The sequence below is a fragment of the Corylus avellana genome, chromosome 8, assembly GCF_965113065.1.
Source record: "Corylus avellana chromosome 8, dhCorAvel1.hap1.2, whole genome shotgun sequence".
Taxonomy (NCBI): domain Eukaryota; kingdom Viridiplantae; phylum Streptophyta; class Magnoliopsida; order Fagales; family Betulaceae; genus Corylus; species Corylus avellana.
The window spans coordinates 10,395,576-10,413,933 of record NC_142497.1 but is presented as its reverse complement, the minus strand read 5'-3'; the positions used below and the strand labels follow the sequence as shown (position 1 = coordinate 10,413,933).

General features: G+C 32.3%; 1 protein-coding gene and 1 pseudogene across 2 annotated transcripts in view; one reads left to right on the top strand and one right to left on the bottom strand.

Annotated features, from left to right (window-relative positions):
• The first annotated feature begins 8,297 nt into the window (after positions 1 to 8,297).
• Positions 8,298 to 14,645, top strand: LOC132162914 (TMV resistance protein N-like). The gene is made up of 6 exons (XM_088518909.1): positions 8,298 to 8,818; positions 10,858 to 11,956; positions 12,434 to 12,709; positions 12,794 to 13,783; positions 13,855 to 14,233; positions 14,285 to 14,645. Exons 1-6 carry the CDS (start codon positions 8,313 to 8,315, stop codon positions 14,518 to 14,520), a joined length of 3,486 nt encoding a protein of 1,161 aa, XP_088375035.1. The 5' UTR covers positions 8,298 to 8,312; the 3' UTR covers positions 14,521 to 14,645.
• Positions 14,646 to 15,183: 538 nt separating this feature from the next.
• LOC132162913 (uncharacterized) overlaps positions 15,184 to 18,358 on the bottom strand; it is a 3,350-nt pseudogene continuing 175 nt past the window's right edge. Inside the window, exons 1-7 of the transcript XR_015913029.1 lie at positions 18,343 to 18,358; positions 17,939 to 18,143; positions 17,044 to 17,256; positions 16,791 to 16,934; positions 16,328 to 16,447; positions 16,161 to 16,247; positions 15,184 to 15,758 (exon numbers count right to left, since the gene is read on the bottom strand). The exon at positions 18,343 to 18,358 is cut by the window's right edge and continues 175 nt beyond it. The product of XR_015913029.1 is annotated as an uncharacterized LOC132162913 (transcript). The remainder of the gene's footprint in view (positions 15,759 to 16,160; positions 16,248 to 16,327; positions 16,448 to 16,790; positions 16,935 to 17,043; positions 17,257 to 17,938; positions 18,144 to 18,342) is intronic.

Here is an 18,358-nt window from a genome sequence, read left to right as displayed (position 1 = left end):
ACTATATATATATATATATGACATATGAGTGTGTATATTAAAGGATTAAATTCTATAAAATATTCTCAAAGACATAATAATGCTATTCACGTTGATGAGTCATGAAAATTTTAATTCTTCAATTTTTTTTGTTCTGTTTGAGAAATGGGTTCTGCCTGATTCATGTTGCCGGTGAAATCCAATTAATTAATTCTAAATGTTTTTTTGGTAAACCGTACAAATCCATGTTGATTCTTGGGTTTTTTTCTTTTACTTCAGTATATTTGATAGCTATCACATTATCGTCTATTTGGGTCTTGAAGGATTTTAAACAGGGCATGTCTGCACTTTGATCGAAAACAATGAGCCCCTTTTAATTGTCTAAAATTCAGAATACTCCCAAAAATGACATTGGGCTTAAATTTGCCCAATATGTGGGGGCTCTAATGAATTTCTTGGAATTTTCTTTTGGAAATGTAGAGGGGGAGTTTTGTCAAGGTGAAAGATGATTGAGAAGCCCACCATTTTGCTTGATTAGGCTTTTTTATTTTATGAATTTAACTCAACTAACTAAGGTAGTTGTGGGTCAAGCTACACATATCAACACTAGGTTTTGGAAGTACCCATTACCTACCTATTGGCTCCAAAGTGGGTAAACTTAGGTTTACAGGAAGTTTTCAATTATTGGGAAATAAATAAATTATATTTTTCTTTTCAAACTATCAACAGATTTGTAATGCTTTTATTGAATTATCAACTGATCATGTTGAATATAGGATCCACGAGTCTCCTAGCCGGGAATGATGAGCCATTGAGACTTTAGATGTGGCCGTGGTAATATTTTACTATCGTAACTGTCTTACAACAATAAAGTAAAATATTAAAATATTTGAATAATTGTAAGTGCATTATAGATTGATAGTATTGTTTTTCATATATAATGAATGTCTTTCATAGAGAATAAATGCTTAGTTTATTAGTTTATTGGAGTCCATCTCAGGTGTTTGAGAAATTGTATATGTTAACATATAGTACTCCTATAGATTTAATAATTATTTTCAAATATAGAAAATGAATCCACATAAGTGAAAGTATAAGTCGTATAAATTCAATAATTATTTTCATATAGGAAAATGGAAAATGCATTCACATAAATAAAAGTGTAGGTCCTACAAATTATTTAATAATCATCTTAAAAAATAAAAAATGAAAAATAGCTTCATCTTTCTTCTTTTTTTTCCCAACGCGTGCGCTATCAATCTACAGTGCAATGGGCCATGCTTTCTTTCATTTCCCACTGCCTTTCTACGATCTAGAGGGATTTTCTTTTTAAAAAATCCTAATCAATTGCAAAAAGGCAGCGAGATCTAGGAAGGATCACATTTAATATTTATCCTAATTAATTTTCTACTTCATATATTATAAAGTTACATTGTGCGGTACGTGGAAGTTTGCAAAAAATTTTCTTCTTTCTTTGACCAACGCGTATGCCTTTTCTCATCTTTCAAGATTGTTTATTAATTATAAGGAAGTTGGCAAGAATTTTCTTCTTTCATTGAAGAGTCATTTAGCGAGGTATAAAAGGAAGGAAAGAGAAAGAGAAAAGAAAGAAAGAAAAGGAAAAGAAAAAAATGATGTGCGTTTTGGGTTGGGTATTTTATTACACAAATTAATATTACCCCACTTTCACATATTATAAACTATTAAGAATAGGTTTGAGGGTTTGTTAGGTAAATCCTCTCTCTGCTAACAACACTCACAGCCTCTCTTCCTCTCCATATATGTCTGTTCAAAAATTAGCTTATTGTTGTTTGTAAAGCAATTTAATAGGAATGTCCGATAATTGGTGTTTCTTGTAATACATATTATAATGTTTTTCATGAAGTTGCAACCAAAAGACAAGGTATGAATAATGCTAATTCATATCAATAATACAAACACAAAATCATACAATACCATACTATAATTTTCATTTAGTCTATTAAAATTATTATATGTGTTAAATTCAAAAACAAAAGTGAAATCCACAACTTTCTGTCTTTACAAAAGAAAAAAAGAATTCAGTCAACATCTGCGACTGCTCGTATTAATACTTAGTAGTATTAATTAAATATTGTGAGTTGAGTGTGATTGCGTTTGTGGATTTTGTTCGTAAACGAATAAGTAACATTGTTAGATAATGTTTTAATAAAGAGGAATGTTAGGCTTATAAATAATTTTTTTATTTTTTTATTTTTTTTTTAAAAAAACCTTTACAATATGATTGAAAATGAGTTAAATTTAATTTTAGAAAAACTCAACCATATTGTGTCGCATAATGTTGTAAAAGTGCTTTTATAAAATTTGTTTGTATTATAGGTTTACAAAAGTAGAAAAAATAAAATAAAAACAAAAACAAAAGAAAATAAGAGAGTGGATAGTGGGAGACAAAGAAATAAATAAACTAATATAAAACAAAGAGAGCGGTGGGGAAGGAGAAAATAAGAAAAGAGAAAGAGGAAGTGGCGGAGAAGGTGGACGCAAGAAGAAAAAGGAGAAAAAGAAAAGAAAAAGAAATGAAGGTGATTGGGGGGTGGGTGAGGTTGTCGGACGAGGAAAAAGTGGGAAACGATAAATTTATGAGCCTAACTCATCTCATAAAATTAATTTTATAAAAGAGAGTTGTTCATTCTTTATAAAAATGCCCAAAGTCTTGTCAACACTTCATTTCTTTATTATAAGGAAGCTGCCAAGATGCTCAATGCCGTGTGGAGTACTATACTTATATTATATGTTTGTATGTGCCTTGGTTTAATTATGGGTTATAGTTTTGAGAATTCATGATATTTGTTTAATAAGTACATTTTAGGGACTTTGGTGGTGGAATTATATTTCCAGGAAATACGATACCATACTGGTTCAGCCATAGTAAGGAGCGTTCATTTGGTAACTCATGTGAAATACATATTAATGGGCTCCAATATTCGCATAATTTCATTGGAATTGCATTGTGTGCTGTGATTGGACCCATTCTTGGGGTCCCCTCAAACGGAGACTATGCTCTTGCTGATCTTACGGTGAGCAATAGATATAAAGAAATTGAGAGAAAGAGAAACTTTCATTTACTGGGCGCGGATCATGTATGACTGGAGTACTTGATTCTAGATTCTTTTATGCTAGATGACAATATGCAATTTAGGTTTTTAGTGAGTTCAATGTTCTTTAAAAGTTGGGGAGTTGAGCTGATATGCAATCATGGAGGGCATGCATATCTATTTAATGTATCAGATGAAGAAATTGAAAATTCAGAATGTTCAACCATCATGAAGAGGCATCATGGTGATAATGGTAATGGTGATGGTGACGGTGATGATGATTGCAACTTGGAATTAAGTTGTTACCCGCTACATATGAGGAATTATTTTTTAGTAAGGCCCCCTTCATGCTTGTTAATTTTGTTTTTGATTAACCGCTCGCTATTTCCAATTTTTGGGTCCTACCTGCTCACTAGTAGTAGTAGTAGATCTTAGTAATTATCTTATGATATATTGATTTGTCCACTTAATTATGTATCAGGGTTTTCCATTTTGGAAATGGCGTTTTAAGTGCAAATGACAAATTAATGGGGTTCCATATATATGAGGATGTGTGGGACATATTTAGCATTCGATTTTGAACAAGTTTGTGCAGTGCAGCCAACTATTTGAGAGAGAGCCACTTCCACACTATCACAATAATTAGATGGGTTCGGCCTGTAAGTACATCTATGATCATTTTTTCAGTTTCATATGACATAATAGTGTTATTATATATGGTTGATGGGTCATGAAAATTTAATATACTTAATTTATTTATTTAATTTATGTGCTTGAAATGTGGTAGTTCGAACCAATTTGGAATGGAGGAGGCACCGGAATAGAAAAATTGGACAAAATTTCAATGAATTTGGAATGAAACTATATATATGACATATGAGTGTGCATATTAAAGGATTAAATTCTATAAAATATTCTCAAAGACATAATAATGCTATTCACGTTGATGAGTCATGAAAATTTTAATTCTTCAATTTTTTTTTTGTTCTGTTTGAGAAATGGGTTCTTTGCCTGATTCATGTTGCCAGTGAAATCCAATTAATTAATTCTAAATGTTTTTTTGGTAAACCGTACAAATCCATGTTGTTTCTTGGGTTTTTTTCTTTTACTTCAGTATATTTGATAGCTATCACATTATCATCTATTTGGGTTTTGAAGGATTTTAAATAGGGCATGTCTTCACTTTGATCGAAAACAATGAGCCCCTTTCTAATTGTCTGAAATTCAGAATACTCTCAAAATTGACATTGGGCTTAAATTTGCCCAATATGTGGGGGGCCTCTAGTGAATTTCTTGGAATTTTCTTTTGGAAATGTAGAGGGGGAGTTTTGTCAAGGTGAAAGATGACTGAGAAGCTCGCCATTTTGCTTGATTAGGCTTTTTTATTTTATGAATTTAACTCAACTAACTAAGGTAGTTGTGGGTCAAGTTACACATATCAACATTAGGTTTTGGAAGTACCCATTACCTACCTTTTGGCTCCAAAGTGGGTAAACTTAGGTTTACAGGAAGTTTTCAATTATTGAGAAATAAATAAATTATATTTTTCTTTTCAAACTATCAATAGATTTGTAATGCTTTTATCGAATTATCAACTGATTATGTTGAATATAGGATCCACGAGTCTTCTAGCCGTGAATGATGAGCCATTAAGACTTTAGATGTGGCCGTGTAATATTTTACTATCGTAACTATCTCACAACAATTAAGTAAAATCTTAAAATGTTTGAATAATTGTAAGTGCATTATAGATTGATAGTATTGTTTTTCATATATATATATATATATATATATAATATATATATAATGAATGTCTTTCATAGAGAATAAATGCTTAGTTTATTAGTTTATTAGAGTCCATCTCAGGTGTTTGGGAAATTGTATATGTTAACATATAGTACTCCTATAAATTTAATAATTATTTTCAAAAATAGAAAATGAATCCACATAAGTGAAAGTATAAGTCGTATAAATTCAATAATTATTTTCATAAATGAAATTGGAAAATGCATTCTCATAAATAAAAGTGTAGGTCCTACAAATTATTTAATAATCATCTTAAAAAATAAAAAATGAAAAATAGCTTCATCTTTCTTCTTTTTTTTCCCAACGCGTGCGCTATCAATCTACAGTGCAATGGGCCATGCTTTCTTTCGTTTCCCACTGCCTTTCTACGATCTAGAGGGATTTTCTTTTTAAAAAATCCTAATCAATTGCAAAAAGGCAGCGAGATCTAGGAAGGATCACATTTAATATTTATCCTAATTAATTTTCTACTTCATATATTATAAAGTTACATTGTGCGGTACGTGGAAGTTTGCAAAAAATTTTCTTCTTTCTTTGACCAACGCGTATGCCTTTTCTCATCTTTCAAGATTGTTTATTAATTATAAGGGAGTTGGCAAGAATTTTCTTCTTTCATTGAAGAGTCATTTAGCTAGGTATAAAAGGAAGGAAAGAGAAAGAGAAAAGAAAGAAAGAAAAGGAAAAGAAAAAAAATGATGTGCGTTTTGGGTTGGGTATTTTATTACACAAATTAATATTACCCCACTTTCACATATTATAACTATTAAGAATAGGTTTGAGGGTTTGTTAGGTAAATCCTCTCTCTGCTAACAACACTCACAGCCTCTCTTCCTCTCCATATATGTCTGTTCAAAAATTAGCTTATTGTTGTTTGTAAAGCAATTTAATAGGAATGTCCGATAATTGATGTTTCTTGTAATACATATTATAATGTTTTTCATGAAATTGCAACCAAAAGACAAGGTATGAATAATGCTAATTCATATCAATAATACAAACACAAAATCATACAATACCATACTATAATTTTCAATTAGTCTATTAAAATTATTATATGTGTTAAATTCAAAAACAAAAGTGAAATCCACAACTTTCTGTCTTTACAAAAGAAAAAAAGAATTCAATCAACATCTGCAACTGCTCGTATTAATACTTAGTAGTATTAATTAAATATTGTGAGTTGAGTGTTATTGCGTTTGTGAATTTTGTTCATAAACGAATAAGTAACATTGTTAGATAATGTTTTAATAAAGAGGAATGTTAGGCTTATAAATAATTTTTTTTTTAAAAAAAAAGAAAAAAAACTTTTACAATATGATTGAAAATGAGTTAAATTTAATTTTAGAAAAACTCAACTATATTGTGTCGCATAATATTGTAAAAGTGCTTTTATAAAATTTGTTTGTATTATAGGTTTACAAAAGTAGAAAAAATAAAATAAAAACAAAAACAAAAGAAAATAAGAGAGTGGATAGTGGGAGACAAAGAAATAAATAAACTAATATAAAACAAAGAGAGTGGCGGGGAAGGATAAAATAAGAAAAGAGAAAGAGGAAGTGGCGGAGAAGGTGGACGCAAGAAGAAAAAGGAGAAAAAGAAAAGAAAAAGAAATAAAGGTGATTGGGGGGTGGGTGAGGTTGTCGGACGAGGAAGAAAAGAGAGGGGGGCGGAAAGTGGGAAATGATAAATTTATGAGCCTAATTAATCTTATAAAATTGATGCTATAAGAGAGAGTTATTCATTCTTTATAAAAATGCCTAAAGTCTTGTCAACACTTTATTTCTATATTATAAGGAAGCTGCCAAGATGCTCAATGCTGTGTTGAGTACTATACTTATATTATTATAGGACCAACTTGTAATTATATTATTATATCATGCAATGCCGCGTCGACTACTTCTCCGTCTATCCAGATATGACCCATGTGGAGTATTATTTCTCTTTTGATGAATCCAACGAATTCAACGAAGAAAGTGATTATTTATGGGAAAGTTCATCCGCAGAGGAAAAATCCGATGAAGAAATTAATAATTTGTTACGATTTGAAGTGTTTTAATTTATATTAGTTAAGTGCAATTTTGTAGGGCATCATCAATGTGAATGATGAAACTTGACTTCTTTACATGGCTATAACTTTTCCACTACTGCTACTATATCATCACGATTCATTTAATTAAATTTGTGATGTTTTCAACATTGAAATAGAACAATGTTGAAATAGAAATAGAACATTGAAATAGAACACTGAACATGGATTTCTTTGTAATATAATCATATTGCAACTAAATTTTATAAAATATTCTTATAATATAATCTTAATTAACAATTTTAAAGACATTTTTAAACATAAACAATTATGTTATGACTATTTTTATTAGTTCATTGCTGAAGATTTCTAACCAACTATATAGTGCATGTCTTGATATATATATATACACAAATAGAACATGTTGTATTTTTCCATCAATATAAAACTGATGCCAAAGCGTTTTCTTCATGAAATGCTACTATCTTGAAAACTCACAACAAATTTGACCGATGACTTTCATTTTAGGCATGTATCTAGATTTCATAAAATCCTTTTTTACCAATGGCACCCAAGTCCTCTAGGACCCGAGTTTCGTTGACATGAGTTGAATTACTAGCATTTTTGGTTTTGATTTTATGTAATTTTTTTGAAAAAAAAGACAAAAATTCTTGGATCCAAGAAAAATAATAAAATAATTACAACTTTAATGGTGCAGTGAAAACCAACAAAACAAAGAAACCTCAAAAAGAATGGCTTCTTCCATGAGCTTCCGAGGAGCCTCTTCTTCTTTCACCCTTCCATGGCCATACGAAGTATTCTTGAGCATTAGAGGCCATTATATATATATATATATATATATATATATATATATATATATATATATATTCTAAAATTGCCTTAAGCCTAATGTAATAAAAATCACAAAACATTTGGATTCCCTTTTTTCTTGGGTTAGAGGGGACAAATATTAAACTTGAAAGTGGGATAAAAAGCTCACAAATTGGGTTGGGTTTGGTAAAACTTTGTTTTCTATCTTTTTCCTCTTTTTATTTTATTTTATTTTATTTATTTATTTTTATCAAAACAAATATATTAAACAAACAATTCAATTGATCTATATATATATATATATAGAGAGAGAGAGAGAGAGAGAGAGAGAGGGGAGGGGGGGAAGCCCAATAAAGAATGCTCAATTGGTAGATGATCCACCATTTTCTAAGCACTTTCTTTTACCTCCATTCATCTTTGTTTTCCCACTCTCTTTTTTCTTCTTCTTCTTCTTCTTCATGACTCTTGAAAGCAACTTTCTAGCGTGGGCAAAATAGAGGTAACAATTCATAATCAACTATATATGCATCTACAATTGCATCTACAGTCATTACTCTCATTATCCCTAAAACCTAGCAATCAAGCTTACATACAGAATGGCTTCTTCCATGACCTTCCAAAGATCAGCTCCTTCCTCATCTTCTTCTTCTTTCATCCGTCGATGGACTAACGATGTATTCTTGAGCTTTAGAGGTCAAGATACCCGTGACAATTTTACTGCTCATCTATGCAACGCTTTGCGTCAAAAGGGGCTTCATACTTATATGGATGACAAACTTAGAGGAGGAGAAGAAATTTCACCAGCACTTTTCAAAGCCATCAATGATTCAAAAATTGCAATCGTTGTACTCTCTGAAAACTATGCATCATCTGCATGGTGCTTGAATGAGCTAAAGGAGATCCTTGAGTGTAAGGAAAAATATCAACAAATCGTTCTTCCAGTGTTCTACAAAATAGATCCATCGGATGTACGACATCAAAAAGAGAGTTTCGGTAAAGCATTGGCCAAACATGAAAGCAGATCCAAGGAGAACACTGTGGAAAGCTGGAAGACAGCCCTACAAAAAGTCGCCAACTTGTCCGGCTACCACTTGGATGAAGGGTATTTCTGACCTTATATATATGCCAGCAAAATAATTTATTGAATGTAGTACTGTAGTAGTCATTTGCACATGGATGACATTCTATCATCGTTAGACTCCTGCTTTTATGCATGTGCAGCACATGTGAACTATTTTACACAAATACATGTTTATAGTTTATTCCATAAATTTTTGTGCTAAAGAAATTAAACTCATTAAATTATTATGTTTAAGACCAAGCAATTTACATAAGAGACCTTAAATGGTTGATTTGCAAAAAGTTGTATTTATATGGACAGCACATGTATAATAGATTTTTTTTTTTTTAAAAAAAAAAAAGAAAAAAAAAAGAAAAGAAAGAGGCATTTCTCTTTATTTAAATAGTTTATGGATGATCTAATTGTTGAAGATGAACTTTTCATTTATTTTGGTATGTAGTTTTGTACCACTATCATTTTCTTTGGTCCTACAATATAATATTATTCCTTATGTTATTTTGAACAAATTTAATTATGAAAAATATTTAGTTTTCATCTTTTACTTTATCTCTTGTTCATCTCCGTACAAGAGATAAGCAAATTGTCATTACATTTTTAGGACTCACACTTGAGTCACACTGATTCAATGATAGATTTAAATAATAAAAAATAAAAAATAAAAAGATAAACAAGAGATGTATAGAAGAATGACATCAAACATATCTATTAATTAATTATTATGATTTCTTTTGTCACAAGAACTCTAAATTCATTGAAATTTTCACATTAAGATCATATTTTTAAAAGTTAGTCATTTTGATACGTAGTGTTATTTTCATATATTTTGTTAATTGCCTCGATTACATTCTAGGATTTTCGAAGTGGTATAATTTTTAAATTAGTTTTTAGTTCAAAGTGGTATAATTTTTTTAAATTAGTTTTTAGTATCAGTTCTATTGGAACTTGGAAGTAATAATTTTCAAGCCCAATGAAAACGAAAAGTTGAGAAATAGTTTTTACTAATTTTGTGAACTATACATAAAATTTCGCATTTATACCTTAAGTTGAGTTAGATGATAACCATCGTCTCATAATTCTAAAATTTAAGAATAATTAAATATTTAATCTTAAAAATAATTAATTCTTTTTCATAGAAATCAAGCAAATTAACTTCGATACTTAAAACTTTGAATAAATCCAAATTGCAGAGTACAATACCACATACTATACGACTAAAGATAAATAATATACATGCATATTTTAGGGGATAAAGAACTTCTATTTTAAATAGGTTTTTAATAAAATATTCCGTTTTCCATAAGTGAAATGGAAGTGGAACACATATATTTTGAAACTAAGATGCCATCTTTTATTTTTTTTACATCTAGTCAATTGAACTCATTAATTAAATTGTTTTCTTCTTGAAATAAATCGAAATTGATAAGGAGTTGGTCAATGAGGCTCAAACATGTAATACTTAACTCACAAATTTAATTAACACCAATTTAAAATCGTACGGTCTACCGGAATGTAAATACTTAACTCTTGGGGCATTTTGCTAGGTTCTAAAGTTTAGTGGGAATATTATAATTATAATATAGTTGAATAGTGCAAGATGAAAATAAAACGCAATTTTACTAAAATATTAAACATTTTGGAACTATATAATTAAACCTTATGATAAAAGAACATAAAAGAAATTGAAGAAATGCAGTTACATTTTAGAGTAAACTGCAAAAAATATACTCTTTAATTATATGTATCAACAAGGCAAAACCAAATTCGAGAATGAAACAAAAACAAAAAAGAGGGTAAAGTTTAGTAATACCTAAAAAAAAATAAAATAAATGAAAAAAAAAAAAAAAAAAAAAAACGATGAAAACTATGAGTCTTATTAAGGGAGGACATGTGATCAAATCCATTGGAGGATTGAGATTTAGGGAGGGAAGGATTACAACATGTCTTGTTGCTTACCATTGTCATTTGTTACAAAGAAAAAAAATGTATGTAAATCATCTTTCTATGTATTTAATGTAACTATTGCAACTCATTTAATTTTTGTTAATCTTTTGCATTGGTAGGAGTGAATCTAAATTTATCCATGAAATTGTTCAAGCGGTCTCAAGAATGGTAAGTCATACATACTTAAATGTCACCAAATATCCAGTTGGACTAGAGTCTCGTGTACGAGACATTAATGTGCTTTTAAGTATTGGAATGAATGACAAACGCATGGTAGGAATCTTCGGAGGTGGTGGAATTGGTAAGACAACTATCGCCAAAGCGATCTATAACTCAATTGCTTACCAATTTGAAGATAGTTGTTTTCTTGCAAATGTTAGAGAAAATTCAAAGCGAGAGTGTGGTCTAGTCCAGTTGCAAGAGACACTTCTTTCTGATATCCTAGGCAACTCAAGTTTGAAGATTCGTAATGTTGATGGAGGAATCAATATCATAAAGGAAAGGCTTTGCAATAAAAGGATTCTTTTAGTTCTTGATGATGTGGATGAGTTGATCCAATTAGAATCATTGTCGGGAGAACATGAATGGTTTGGTATGGGAAGTAGAATCATTATAACGACAAGAGATGAGCATTTACTAATTAATCCTAAAGTTGATTTCAGATACAAGATGAATGAATTGAATCACAATGAAGCTTTTCAGCTCTTTAGTCAACACGCTTTCCAAAGTAACAAGCCTACTGATGATTTTATAGAACTCACAAAACATGCACTACATTATGCTGGGGGCCTTCCACTAGCTTTAACAGTGCTAGGTTCATATTTATGTGGAAGAGATGTATATCATTGGAAAAGTGCCTTGGAAAAGTACAAAAGAATTCCTCATAAAAATATTCATGAAAAGCTTAAAATAAGTTATGATGGGTTGGAGGAAAGTGAGAAGAATATTTTCCTTGACATTGCATGTTTCTTTAAAGGAGACAATGTGGAATATGTCATTAAAATTCTAGACAATTGTGGTTTCTTTCCTTGTATTGGCATTGAAGTGCTTATGCATAAGTCTCTCGTAACTATTGATGAGCGTAACAAATTCGACATGCATGACTCACTACAAGATATGGGTAGAGAAATTGTTCGTCAAGAATCATGCAAAGAACCTGGCAAACGCAGTAGACTGTGGTTTCATGAAGACGTTCGTCATGTATTTGAAGAAAATATGGTAAGACTCATAAAAACACTCTTTTAATTTTACATTTTGCAAAAATTGATGGATAAATAACCACACACGTGGACACACATATACGCACACCATTCGTTTCAAAAGTAAGTACTTGGCTGCAAGTTGAATGCCTTTAATCCAAAAGAATAAATAAATCATCAAGCAAATTGCCTTTTACCCTATTTCAAATATGGATATAGTTTTTATGAGTATTTTGCCTTTTATTTTATGAATATGTAAGAATTATATGTAAATATGAGGAAAAAAAAATTGACATTCTAATAATAACAAAATTACCCATTATGAAAACCACAACAAGGAACATATAAAGTCAGACGAATGGAATATAAGTTGTTTCCTTTTCACAAAATAAGGTGTTTCTATGTAAAAGAATAAAATTATAATTCTAACAAGCAGTAAAATATGAAGAACTTTATGCTTTGATTTTATTGCCATACTTGTGCATTGTCTTACCAGGGAACAAACAAAATTGAAGGTATATTAGTGGACTTGCCTGAGCGAGACTTGATATGCTTGAGTTCCAAAACCTTCGAGAAGATGACAAGGCTGAGATTGTTTATAAATCGTAATGCACGCTTCTTTGGGAGTCCTAGATATCTCTCTAATGAGTTAAGAGTGCTTGATTGGCCTGGATGTCCTTTAGAATATTTTCCATCCAATTTTCATGGAAAGAAACTCGTCATTTTAAGAATATCTAATAGCCCATTAAAGCTACCGAAGGAGAGATTCAAGGTATAATTATTATTTTATATATTTATTTCTTTTAAATTATGCTACAAACTTTTTGTAATTTTTTTTTTTTTTTTTTTTTTTCAGGATTTCCAAAACATGAGGACTATGAAATTCGGTCTATGTAAATTCCTAACGGAAATCCCTAATATTTCAAGAATCCCAAATTTAGAAGTTTTAAGGGTTAAGAAATGTGAGAGTTTAGTTAAGGTTCATGACTCTGTTGGATTACTTAAGAAGCTTTCTGTTCTGCGTATTTCGGAATGCAACAACCTTATAACATTGCCAAGAAGCCTCAAGTTGAGATCTCTTGAAACTCTTGAACTTCTAGATTGTGCAAGGCTTCAGAAATTTCCTGAAATTGAGTGTAAAATGGAACGCTTGACAATCCTTTTTTTAAAACGGGTAGCTATAAAAGAACTACCTCCATCCATTGTATATTTCACTGGGCTTTCCAACTTATATATCCGAGATTGCATAAACCCTATTCATCTTCCAAATAGTCTTCAGTTGCAGCATCTAAATATTCTTCGTCAGGATCAGGAAAGGTGTTCAAAAGTTGTTAAGCTTCCAACAAAGGTGAGGGATGAAAGAGAATCCATGCTCTCAGTCGTGTCAACAGAGGAATTTGAAATTTCATCAAGTACAAATTTATTTGCATCGCCTCCTCTAGCGAATGCACATATTTTCGATGATGGTTGTTCCTTTATTTTGTTTCCGGCACTGCGATTCTTGGATCATGAAAGATCTATAGTAAAATCAGAATTCTTCATGGCACTTAATTGTTTTTCCAGTTTAGATAAATTAGTTCTATCAGAGACTGAAATTGTTAGCCTGCCTGCATGCATCAAAAGATTTGTTAGATTAAGGGCGCTTCTTGTAAGGAATTGCAAGCAACTTAAAGAAATTCCAGAACTTCCACCAGATATAGAAAATATATGGGCCGATGGATGTGTTTCGTTGGAAAGTTTTCCAGAATTGTCAAGCGGATTGCGAGTGGGAAAATGGATTGACTTGTCTGGATGCTATAAATTGGCTGAGAATATAGGGAATCAGGTATCTCTCTCTCTCTCTTTTGTACGTATTTTTATGTGCCTTGGTTTATGGGTTCTACTTCTGAAAATTGATGCTATTCGTTTAATATATAGGGACCTTATAATGACTATTTTGGTGGTGGAATCTTAATTCCGGGAAATAAGATACCAGCTTGGTTCAGCCATCGTATGGAGAATCCATCTGCTGGTGGTAACTCATGTGCAATATATATTACTGGGCTCCCGTTTTTGGATGAGATCAAAAAAATTGCTTTTTGTGTTGTTTTTGGACCTCTCGAGCTCTCAGGGCCAAAATATGGCTCGTGTAATCTTCGTTGGACGATCTACAGTAAAGGTATAGAAAGTAAGCTTATTACTAAGAGAGATGAACATGTAAGAGCACAAGGCTCAAATCATGTATGGCTGGAGTACTTGGTTTTAGATCCTTTTGTGTTAGAGGAGGACAAACTGCTATTTAGGTTTAACATAATTTGTTATCCAAAAAGAAAAGTAAAAGGGATTGACATAAGAACACAGTTCTTAGTTAAAAGCTGCGGAGTTCATCTGATACACGAGCACGGAGAGAATGCAAAAGATCATCCAAGTTTGACCCACGTGGATTTTTATTTTTGTTTCGAATCTTCTGATGACAAAAGTGATGAATCTTCAACCGAAGAGGATGAATGTGATGAAGAAAGTGACATTCCAGAATGTTCAGCTGAAGATGATGATTGTGATGATGAGGATGAGGATGATTGCAACTTGGAATCCAGTTATTAGCCACAACAAAAGAAGCGTTCATCGACCATGGGCGAATCACAACTAAACCAATCAGATCACTCCCAATGCTAAAACCTATCAACATTTATCAGTAAGTACCCCTTAATGCTTGTTAGTTTTGTTATGGGTTAGCTACAAACATTTCAAAGTGATAAACTCCAAGCAGCCAAATGGATAGATAAATTTTTTTTTTCTTGTTAAGGAACATTTCATTTTTGTTATTTTATTTTTCAAATTTTGATGTATATGTATTGAATATTGATTCCAATTTATGTCTTCAAATGTGTTTTGAAATTCGAACAATTGATGCTCATGAGAAACTAATTTGGTGTGGAAAAGTATTCCTAGAGCTCATATTTCTAACTTGATTAAGAAAAATGGGCCCCTTTCTAGCATTATGAAATTCAAAATACTCCCAAAATTGAGTATGGCTTAAGTAGGTAAGTTGGCTTAAGGTTGTCCCGAAATAAACAATAGTGAATATATAAGACCAAGTTGTGTATTTACTTAAATTAATGTACTGTAATTTCTAAAAATTTATAAATTCAACACTGGTCTGCACCTATAAATATATGTAGGGTCTCCATACATCTCCCGAGCATCATTTTGGAAATGTAAAGGCGTCTCCTGATTGCAGAAATATGAAGCACTCTTCAACCTGTATATATATAGTAAAGGTGTCTCAGTTCCTTATATATTCCCTTTAAATGCTGAAATCAAATTTGAAAGCTTGTTGTAGTGGCATCATTAAGAACAAGTACATAAAAATTGCATGTAACTTACTAAAGCCATCTCTTTTGAGGGGTTGCATCCTTAGATCCAGTTAGATGTCGCCTTCTACTCTTTCTTGAAGAATCTCCAACAACTGCCTGTTTTTGCCTCGAATATGAAATTGAATTGGATTTCCAATTTGTAAATATTTCTTTAAGTGGACTTATTGATCTAGATTTTGAGCTCTGATCTGTTGGTCTCACAAAAGAACTTGTCAGTTTTGCAGGTGCTGACATCTGGTTTCTTGTAGAAGAAGAGTAGCTATTCTTAACAGAAATTTCCTCAACTTTAGCGACAGGAACATGTGGTTGATTCGAAGGGGAAGAGTCTGAATTAGAAGATGAAGGGCTAGTAGTACTATCCATATTATATAGGAGATTTTCTGCCATGTGTGGACGCTGCTCACTATTTGAGTTTGAGTTTGAAGAAGGAAAGGAGGATCTCCGAAGTCTAGTGAAGTGCACCACCTGCTTTTAATTGTACTATTAGTTACAAAATTCAGAACATGACAACCAAATTCTTCAAGTAAACCTAAGCAAATATCGTTGCACATTGCTCATTGCTCATTGCAGAGTTAGAGCACATGCCTCTTTTTTTTCTAAAATGCAAAGCTTATCCACATTGAATTTCAGATGTGTAGAAGGAATTAAAATGCAAAGTCCATTAGAATTGATGGACCTTTTTACATTATAAGCATTCATTCAATCATTTCATGTGAAAGGGTACAACATAATATAACTAGATCATTATACACAACAAAACCCTAGAAAGGGAACAATTAAAAAGGGAATGGAGGGAGATTGCAAATACTTTCTTCAATGAACTCCCCAAACTCTACAACCACTAGATTCCTGCCGCCTGCTTCTTACCTTTTGTTCTAGGACAACCATGTCCTTCTTTAGTCTTGTAATAATCGTGTTTTTCCTACATATAATGTCTTCCAACTCTACAATCCTCTATTATAAGGGATACAGATTAAGGAAAGAAAATTTTTCAGTAAGGACGAAATTCAAAGGGACTATAACTGAAACATTACCTTCGAACCAGCAACATCGGATGAGTGGAGTAGAGTGGTTAGCTCCTTTATGGTGGCATCTTTCTCCTCAAAGTCCCGCTTGAGGTTGTAAATGTCATGTTCAATTACTGAGGTGTTCATCTGAGAAAAATGCACCATGACATTCTCATTTACAATATGTATATAGTTACACCAATTATCTTTTTAACCAGCCCTTGTTTGATCACCACCACCACAATGAGGTTTGATAAATGAGGTATACTGATAGAACCAATAGGAGTAAACGAAATGCATGAACAAGAAAAATAAGGCACATTTGCCACCCAAAGAACCTGGTCTATTAGGCTTAAGAACTTTGACTTATGAAACGCATGTATGCAATTACTACCATTTACAAACCCGATCGATATCTAATCTTAACTATGTGATTACATTGAAACAGGGAAATTTAGAATTAGTGTAATGCTGTTGAACCTCCCGTTACTTGGATCTCAGCACAAGATATGACACTTGAAGCCCAATCTGACAAATCAGACATGCGGCGCTCCTCTGGTTCTACTTCGTTTGAGAAACCCAATTTATATTGGAGCATCTCCTCCCCACTAGAGGCTTTCCTAATAGAGCTACCCTGAAACCAAACTTAAGATTCAATAAGGAAAATTCAAGCTATTTAGCAAGGACATTCACGAACTGCAATTTAATAGTACATTCACAAAGAGTTAGAAATAAATGATTACCTCCAACCCATTATACAGTACATGATGTTGATCACAAAACCAACAACCACAATCAACGAATGTGATCTTATCAGAACCAAAAGCGTCATTACACGATGATTCCACATTCTTGGTGAATGCCATCTCGCCCCTACCACCCGCGTGATCCCTGGCATTACTCATCTGCTCACATAGACTGTCAAGCTTCTGTTGCATGCTTGACAGCACCTGATCCTGAAGCAAAAATTCGCACACCAGAGCTTAAACCACATAGGTCATTGCAACTTTCTCCACACACTGACAGATGAAAAGAATTGAGGTGGGGCATGAATAGAAAAATTAGACAAAATTTCTATCAATTTGGACTGAAACAAAAAAAAAAAAAAAATAGAATATCAAAGCATTCAATTCTATAAAATATTCTCAAAAGAACACAAGTATATTACAGATAGATGTAAAAGGGGGAAAAAAGGAATAATTTACTCAATGATAATAAGTTACAGAATGAGTAAACAGCCACACTAAAAAAGAAAGATACACAAACACAATTGTAAAACACACTTAAGTTAAACATACCCATAAGCAGAAGCATAAAATGTAAAACAAAACCGAACCAATTGATTTACCCAAAAACTTAAAAAAATAAAACAAAATAAAAAAAGGGACAGCCCAAGAAACAGAACCATAGCAAATGGGGAAATCAGGCGCAAAATCTGCAATAAATGGATTTCAAAACCATACCCATTTCTCAAATCAAGCACGTACTAGTAATTACTGAGATATCTAAGTAGCCCTAAAAACTCTATAAATCATGCATTAAACCAGCAATTAACAGAACTAAACAACTAACTATAACGTACACGATTTAATGCCTTGCATTAATCCTTATGAAAGATTAAAAACTCTAATTACTAACCCTGAGCTCCACAGATTTCGTGAGCCGCCAAATGAGTCAGTTTTTCTTTGACTCCGCAGCGGCAACGCCAATCACCGCCACAATGAGGAACCTCTGGACCGGGCTGAATAGCTCCCAAGCAACAGCCTCGTCACAGCTCAAGCCGCCCCCGACGGCCCTAGCCGAGCTCGCCTCTTCGGTGTTGACGAGCCGCCCCTATAACGACCTAGGGAAAAGCGCTAGCCACATCTGCACTATTACCCCAAAAGGACTAGTCAATTTGGAGCTTCCCTAGAATTCATTATAAAGCCCAGTTTCACCTAGTAACTAGGCAATGTGGGACTTAGCACCCATGACTATCTCTATAAACTACCCACTCAATGTGGGCTTCTTCTCATCTTCCCAATATGGGACCAGGGTGTTACAGCCCCTGGAGGGAAA

Coding starts and splice junctions, on each gene's coding strand:
- LOC132162914 (XM_088518909.1), top strand. CDS start 8,313: ATGGCTTCTTCCATGACCTTCCAAAGATCAGCTCCTTCCTCATCTTCT. Junction 11,957..12,433: donor ATGTATTTGAAGAAAATATG/GTAAGACTCATA, acceptor TTGTCTTACCAG/GGAACAAACAAAATTGAAGG. Junction 12,710..12,793: donor TACCGAAGGAGAGATTCAAG/GTATAATTATTA, acceptor TTTTTTTTTCAG/GATTTCCAAAACATGAGGAC.